The sequence below is a fragment of the Parasteatoda tepidariorum genome, chromosome 11 (assembly GCF_982258835.1).
Source record: "Parasteatoda tepidariorum strain Cologne lab strain chromosome 11, Ptep-v5.0, whole genome shotgun sequence".
NCBI lineage: Eukaryota > Metazoa > Arthropoda > Arachnida > Araneae > Theridiidae > Parasteatoda > Parasteatoda tepidariorum.
Genome location: NC_141765.1, coordinates 40,449,835 through 40,457,870, shown reverse-complemented (window position 1 = coordinate 40,457,870; position 8,036 = coordinate 40,449,835). Strand labels below are relative to the sequence as shown.

General features: G+C 29.2%; 1 protein-coding gene across 1 annotated transcript in view; it reads right to left on the bottom strand.

Moving 5' to 3' along the window:
- Nucleotides 1–1,029: 1,029 nt before the first annotated feature.
- Nucleotides 1,030–8,036, bottom strand: part of Ir25a (ionotropic receptor 25a) — a 57,885-nt gene continuing 50,878 nt past the window's right edge. Inside the window, exons 16-18 of the mRNA XM_016051995.5 lie at nt 5,984–6,116; nt 3,972–4,099; nt 1,030–1,697 (exon numbers count right to left, since the gene is read on the bottom strand). Of these exons, the coding sequence (XP_015907481.1) occupies nt 1,552–1,697; nt 3,972–4,099; nt 5,984–6,116 (407 nt within the window). The 3' untranslated portion in view covers nt 1,030–1,551. The remainder of the gene's footprint in view (nt 1,698–3,971; nt 4,100–5,983; nt 6,117–8,036) is intronic.

The window sequence follows — 8,036 nt, the reverse complement described above, 5'->3', positions numbered from 1 at the left end:
AGAAAATCATCATTACTTCCCCCAAAATGAGAGGGAAACTGCACTCTCTCATGCTGAACTAGTTTTTTCTAATCTTTTTTAATTATTCTAGGAATGCAAACCCCTTTCTACTATTCATTCATCCATCCTCACTCTCTCTCTCCTTCAGTCTTACATCATTAACCAGCAATGAAACAAAGATCTTTGCTTCTCTGAAAAAAAGAACACAACTATGCAGCCCTCATTCAGTTTTTACTCTTGCCCTTAAATAATTCTAAGAAAGAAAGCACTTCCACTTCTTTCTATTATTCATTCACCCGCCCTTTTTATTCCGTATCTGCTGCTCCAATTCATCTTTATTTTTCTGTGAAGCAATTTCACCTTAAGAAAGTTATTAAAAATATCTGCTTTCAAAAGTAGATAGTGGAAGATCCTTTATTCGGTATTGATAGCTTGTACCAATGCTTAAAAATTTGCAGGTTTGGTATAATAAGGTATACTTTTTCTTTTAAGGCATTTAAAAATCCACTTATATATTTAACAACATACTTGCACCTCATAATGGAATAAAAGATTCTACATAGCAAGTATATTCTTCAAAACTGTATGTTCTTTCTTATTATGGGGAAGTTAAGTGAAAGAACAAGAGCTCAGATGTTGACCACATTATTTGAGTATCAAATTTTAAATTTATGTGAGGATCCTACCATTGGATGCTTAGAGATACAGCCTTGGATTAAAAGAAAAGGGTCACATGCTTGGTCAATTCTGTTTTTTTTTCCAACAAAATATTTAAAAATAAGCATGTAACAAGTTTTTTACTCTGAAGTTTAAGTTAATAATAATAAATATTGAGTTAAAATTGTTCCATTATTGGTCATTTTATTTTTCAATCCTCATTATATTAGCAAAATGTATCAACTCAAAATGATTAAGTACATTGACCAATTTAAAAAAAATGATCGATAAATAATTTTGACATTACTTTTATTATAAGGTAATAATGAATAAATTATGAATAATAACAAATAATGTATATAATGCTATTAAAGTATATTTATGTGTTATGAAATCCTAAAATATGTCGATAATTAATATCTAAATATTCTGTTATAATTTTTCATTGTTCTTGATTATTAGTATGAGTGAGATTAACATCTCATCCCATGTAACTCATTGAGTTTTAATTGCCATATACCTGTATCATGCTATTTCATCCATGTTTTTTTAATAGTAGTGTACACTTAATAAGAAGATTAAAAATATTGACACTATTATATTTTAAATTACTTTACTCAAACAATTACAAATGCAAACATTTATCATTACTTGAATTTGTGAAATACATTATTTCAAATTTTATATCAAGAAATACAAATGTGACATAGAGTATTTGGTATGTTTTGTTTTTTAAAGTCATTAACACCTTAAAAATATTTTCCCTGTATTTCAAATATTTTTCTCTTTTTTTTTTTAATACTGTTAATAATATGAACATTATTATTAACAGTATTGTTACAGAAATACAGTAATTGAACATTGTTAATAATATGAACAATAAATGTATGATTATTATTTTTTTCGCAGTCTGTCTCTCGGTACTTTATCTACAGTAATTACTTTCGTGCTCTGCTTCTTGTTTTTGTAAAAGAAATATTCTACTGCTAGGGCCATTACTGCAAGTACAACTCCAATAAGAATGACAATGAATACGCCACCTGAAATGTTAAGATACAGCAAAATATTAATATAACAGCTATGTTGATCTGCGTATATTATTTCTTAAATTTACTAAATTAATCTTTATTATTAAATGTTTGTTCTTATTAAACATTTATTTTGTAAAAGATTTATTTTCCTTTTTAATCTTTTATGTTTTTGGAATTGCCTTTCAAAGGCTAAATACTTTGAAAATTATTGTTAATTTTATAAAATGGTGTAAAACAGTTTTCCCTGAATTTAATAAAATTCAGTATATTTTTTTCTAGAAAATCATGTTTTAACTTAAATATATTTTTGTATTAAGAATACTAAATTTTAAATTTTATATAAAATATTTTTTTATGAATCATTTCAAAAAAGTCACCTTTTTTTAAATCAATTTTTAAAGTTCAAAAACTGAGAAAATTTAGACAGTCGATGTTTTCTGTGATTTAAAAATAAAAATTTAACAGAAAATCCATCAGTGAAAATTTAGATTACCTATCTTTTCAGCTTTTCAATTTTTTTTAATGTCATATAATCATCTAATGAGGTAATTATGTTGTGAAAACCATCTACACTGGTTATCATAAATTAAGGAAAATTCACAAAAATCGCGATAACTCAAGAAATTACACATGGAATTTTATGAAACTTACCCACAATATACAACACATAGTAAGGTATTAAACAACATAAAAAGAAATTATCAGACATTAATAGTAGTATAGAAATTAGCACATGTATAAAATAAACAAATTGGAAGTATCGGTTTGCAATAGAAAAAGTACCTTTAATATGGAATATGATTGCCTCTAGAAGCAATACAGCACAAACAGCGATGTGTGATGCTTTCAATTATGCGGTCTATCAGTTCAATAGGAAGTGAGAGCCATTGCTCTTGTAAAGCAGTTGCAAGCGTGGCAAGGGTCTGAGGGGGCGGATTGATGGCAGATACACGCCTCCCTAGAGCATCCCAAACGTGCTCGATAGGATTCAAGTCCGGGGATCGAGCTGGCCACTCCATGCGAGTAATTGTTTCCTGTTGAAGATAATCATCAACAATGCGAGCTCTGTGTGGTGTTGCATTATCGTCCTGTAACAGGAAGCAATCACCAATTGCCCCGGCATATGGGCGCACATAAGCATCAAGGATGTTGTCTCGATAAACCTGAGCATTCACGGTTCCCCTTGGAAAGACATGGAGGTATGTGCGCCCTCCTAAGGATATGCCTCCCCAAACACAGGCACTGCCTCTTCCGTATGCATCTCTTTCACGGATGTTTGATGGATGATAACGGGTCCCAGGTTCTCTCCATATCAAATAACGTCTACTGTCACTTTCTAGACTAAACCTGGACTCATCCGTAAAGAGAACAGGCCTCCATTGATCTGACGTCCAGTGGACATGTTGTCGGGCCCACTGCAAACGGTCTCTCCTATGGCGTGATGTGAGCGGCACGCAAATGGCTGGTCGTCTCGCATACAGACCACCTTCGTGGAGCCTTCTGCGCACAGTTGACGTTGACACCAACCTTCCGGTGGCTGCAGCAAGAGAGGATCTAAGATGTGTCGGAGTAGCGGTTCTATTCCTGCGTGCACTTAATGTCAAATATCGGTCATCGGCACTGGTCGTAACAGTTGGCCGTCCTTGACTGAACCTCCTAGATGCCGAATCTGTGGTTTGAAATTGCCTCCAAAGTCTATGAACCACAGATGGACTCACATTTAGCCATCTGGCCACTTCTGATTGACTCTGCCCTGCCTCTAGTCTCCCGATGGCTCTCCATCGTAGTTCTTCAGGCAAATGATGCCTAGAGGTCATTATTACGAATTGGCTATCTCAGATTTTCAATGTCGCAATCACAGTAAAATTTGTGTGCTTTCTCTCAAACTTGGACTTTTATGCTCCAGGCAGATGACGTAAGCCGAGTGCAGCGCCACTAATTTGCATATTGCAATTTTACTCAGCTACTCTTAGTGGACAACATATGCAAATTTTGCACGGTTTGGCTTACTTTTGAAAGAGTTATCACTATTTTTGTGATTTTTCCTTAATTTATGATAACCAGTGTATATTGTATAATATTTAAGGGAAAAAGGGTTTCCATAAATGTTACTTATAATTTTTTTTCAACTGCCAAAGTTACTAATTCTCTGCAATAATATCCTATATTTTTATCATTAATTGAATTTCATTTAATATCTTCAAATCTTTATTCTTTGGTTTGGAATTCACTGTATACATTGCAGAATTTATAACTGAAATTTATTTAATAGTTATAACTTGCCTATGTTAGCAATGCTAATTCCATCACTTTGTTGCTCACTGTCATCACATTCTAGTTTGGCTGGATTTTTATTCCACCACTTTTCTTTTAAGCCTTCCAGTTTTCTTTGATTCAAAAGTTTCAGTATACTGTGGGAAAAGTGTTACAATTAGCAATAAGTTCTAGAGAGATAATTGATGTCTTATAATTGGTGAATGAAAAGTGTGGCAAATTTTGTAAGACTACTTCATAATTTGTTGCTAAGGATCAATATTTCTAATTTCTAGAACACAGTGTTTGTGGAAGAGATGAGTACATTTTCGAATTTCTTATATTTATTTGTTCAGTAAAATCTGGTAATATGAGAGTGATGATTTTTCCTTTTATCTAATATTGAGATTTTCATATGCTGAATTTGGTTTTCATGATTTAAAGGACTCTCCTAAGAACTGTTCATTTAGTGGCAGAGCTCAAAAATTATATTGCCTGACATGCCCCGTGTAAAAATTCATATTTTTTTACTCTCCCAGAAGGACATGCAAATATTTAAACAGAAATATCAAAAAATACCAACTCCTCTAATCTTGCCAAAAACTGACAAGAGGCTCTGTGGGGTATAAACAGCATCAAAGGGAGATAGAAAAAAAAGAAAATTGACTATATGTCATAAGACTTAAATATAATTGAATTTATTTATATAAATAAGAATTTATTAAACATCATTTTGAAGTAACATGCTTTTCCCAATAATACTACTTATATACTTGTTAATATTAATTCCTTCTTTATGTTTATTACTATTAATTAAGTTAAGAAATTTATGCAGAAATAAAATTTTTTGGAATAAGCAAATAGTCTCTTTTTGGATTTAGAATCCTTAAAAGTATAAAGAGAGTTACAATTTAAAAAATTGGAGATCAAAAGTTCAACCCTTATAATGCTTTTTTCATTTGTGACTGTCTTGACAGCTATTGTAGCAAATCAAAACTTTTATTGATAATTATTATACTAGTTTTCTAATATTTTTTAGTAATTATTTAATTGAATTATTATGATATAAAAGATATCCAAATCTCAATGTGCACAATTTTTTTTTGATGAGAATTTTTGTTTTAAATAAGTCAGGAACAGATAACTAGAAAAATCTATTTAATAACATATTTGTAAATTGTTTTTTTATTTGTTCATTTGTATCCAAAGAAATACAACCATTAAAAATTTAATATTTTTTAATTAAATCTTTTTAAAGGTGTTAAAAATTAAATGTTTTTTTTAGTGTTATATTGAATGCTTTGAAATACTGGATTTTAGCAGAAAAATACATAAATTTAAGAGAATGTTTTATAATTCAAAAATATTTAATTATTCAAAGTAATGTATGATTATTCAAAATAATGTATGAATAGAAAAAGGATAACATGTTTAACTTATTTTAACTGACCATTTAAATAACTGAATATCATAAATGATTTATTATTAATTAGTTGTACATTTTTTTTACTCATTAGTTCCAGCTTAGTTTGTTTTTGCAAAATATGCTATAGATATTTCATTTTGTAACTGTCATTGAACAGCCGACCCAATTTTCGGGTTTACGACTTCTAATGCTCAACTCCATAACCTTGTAATTTTGAACCCAATCCGGAAGACGAGGGAACTACTGGATCAAGTATAGGGAGAAATTTGTTTTTGTGGAGGACTTTTTATTGGAACTAACCCGCATTTGTGTTACATGGAGAGGAAGACCAAGAGAACCTTCCATGGTTAGCCTGACAGCAAAGGGACTCTAACCCATGATCCGTCTACCACTGAGGATGTTTCATGTCAGTACTGTGGTCCGGATGTGGATTTGTACCGACTAGCCATTGTCAGGATTCGAACCCAGTTCACCTCATTGGAAGGCGAACGCCTTATCCTCTGAGCCATCGCGTCTCATGCTATAGATATTGTACATTTAGATATTTATCTGTATTCGTGTAAAAAAATAACTGTTTTTAATTATCGAAAATTTAAAGATTGTATAAGATACTCACGCACTAGATAGCTGATCTTTTAAGGGAGAACCTTGTTGTACTGCAAGAGCAAGTGGTTTCCTACTAAATTCACTTCCAACAGATATCAGATCACAGTTAGTCATAACAGCATATTTTACTTGAGTTGAATCCGCTTTGAAAGAAATAGTTTATATTTAAAATAAGCCAAAGAAAATACTAATTTGTTATTGGAATTGTTTATACTTTCATTGAAAAAAAAGTTAATTTAGAATATTGCAAGCTATTAAAATGGACCAAAAAACAAGCCAAAATTTTCTCCTTATATTGAAACAAATTCAAGAAATGTTTTCATTCTCTTTTTGCTTTTGCGAGAAATATTTTCATTCTATTTTCTATCTTTTTTTAAAAGCATTGTTGTATTTAAAGGTTTTTGGTTATCATAAGTGTGTTAAGAAAAGTACAACATCAATAAATTTTTAAAAATTTAACTTAAAATAAAAATGGCTTTTAAGAATCATTTGTGTTCATATAACCACCTCAAAGATTTCAGAACTAATTTTAAATTGCTTTAATTAAAATTTGGAACTCCCTTTATGCCTGCCCATCTTTACTTTAATTTTTGCATTATTTTTTTTCCAGAAATTTCAATATATTGTTTTAATAAATAAATTTAATTTTTGTTTGCTTTTTTAAGAAATCTTATTGATTGTTTAAGAAATAAAAACAAAAATGAGAAATGTGCAATAATTGCACATGTCTTTTTAATTGCAAACAGAATAAAAAAAAGCAGACAAGCCAAAGCAACCAGTTTAAAGAACAATATTACCAATGTATTCTCATATACATATTACCGTTTGTTGTGTATATATTTTTGTGAGTCAATTATCTTAAGTTATTTCACCAATCTTGAATTCTGTTTTTTTTTAGGCAAAATGTTTCTAAACTATAACTGTATATATATAAGCTTTATGCTTTACTTTTTCAAAATTGTTATTTAAAATAAACTTGCCTCATATAAACTTTAAAGAAAGCCATGCAAGTATATAATAACTTTTATTGTAAATTTTCAAATAAAAAACTGTTTCAAAAAATTGACCTACTAGCAAACTTCCAGCTTTTTTGCAATATCTTTTTTTTCTTTCCTACTAAATATTTTCTTGAAATAGTTTTTTTAAAACTTTTATTCTCGTATTTTTGCTAGTAATAACTATTTTCAGATTAAGAAAAGAATGTCTTAAATTTTCTTTCCCCCCCTTTTTTTTGTTATTGCTCTCAAACATTTAAAAATTCTTAATTAAATTAAACAAACAAGAATCTGAAGAATTGTATCAAAATATTCATTTTTTAGCAAAAAAGATCAAATTAAGTAGAAAAATTAAAAATTTCTCATTGTGAGTGAGGATTCTCACAAACTGTACATCTTATACAGTGATAGAAAAATACTAAGGTAGCGCCAAATAAGGTAGCATCATGAATCTAGATACATTTTTCAAATCATAAACTCAAAATTTAGGCTTTAAAAACTTTTAGTTCACATAAAAATGCTTTTAGTTTTTAGGATGAAAATATTTTAATTTGAAATGCTATACAGAAGTACTTCTGGTCCTATATTACAACAAATACACTAAAAAGTTAAAGTGTAATAGATGATACTGAAAAATACTTCATTATTCAATATACACTAATTTTACAGATTCCTGTAGATGAGATGAAGTTGGCTACTAGATTTAAGCATCTATATTGCAACTAAGTTGTAAGCACATATTTTTTCAAAAATTATTATAAAATTAAAAACGTTATAAATATTGTTTTAAAGCTTCTTTGTTTAGTTATAAAGTTTTTATTATTAATCCTACTTTTTAATTATAATTTTAGTTGTCCATTTTATTTGCTTAAAAGATAAGCAAGCAGGTTTCGTGATTTTTTTGATTTTTTTTAAAGAATCCAAAAAATCAGATTTTTTTTTATTTAAATCGGATTTTTTTTATTTAAATCAGATTTTTTTTATTTAAATCAGATTTTTTTTGATTTTTATTCAAATACACTGTAAGAACTTTAATTTATGATTAAAAAAAGTTTATAAATGCTTAAT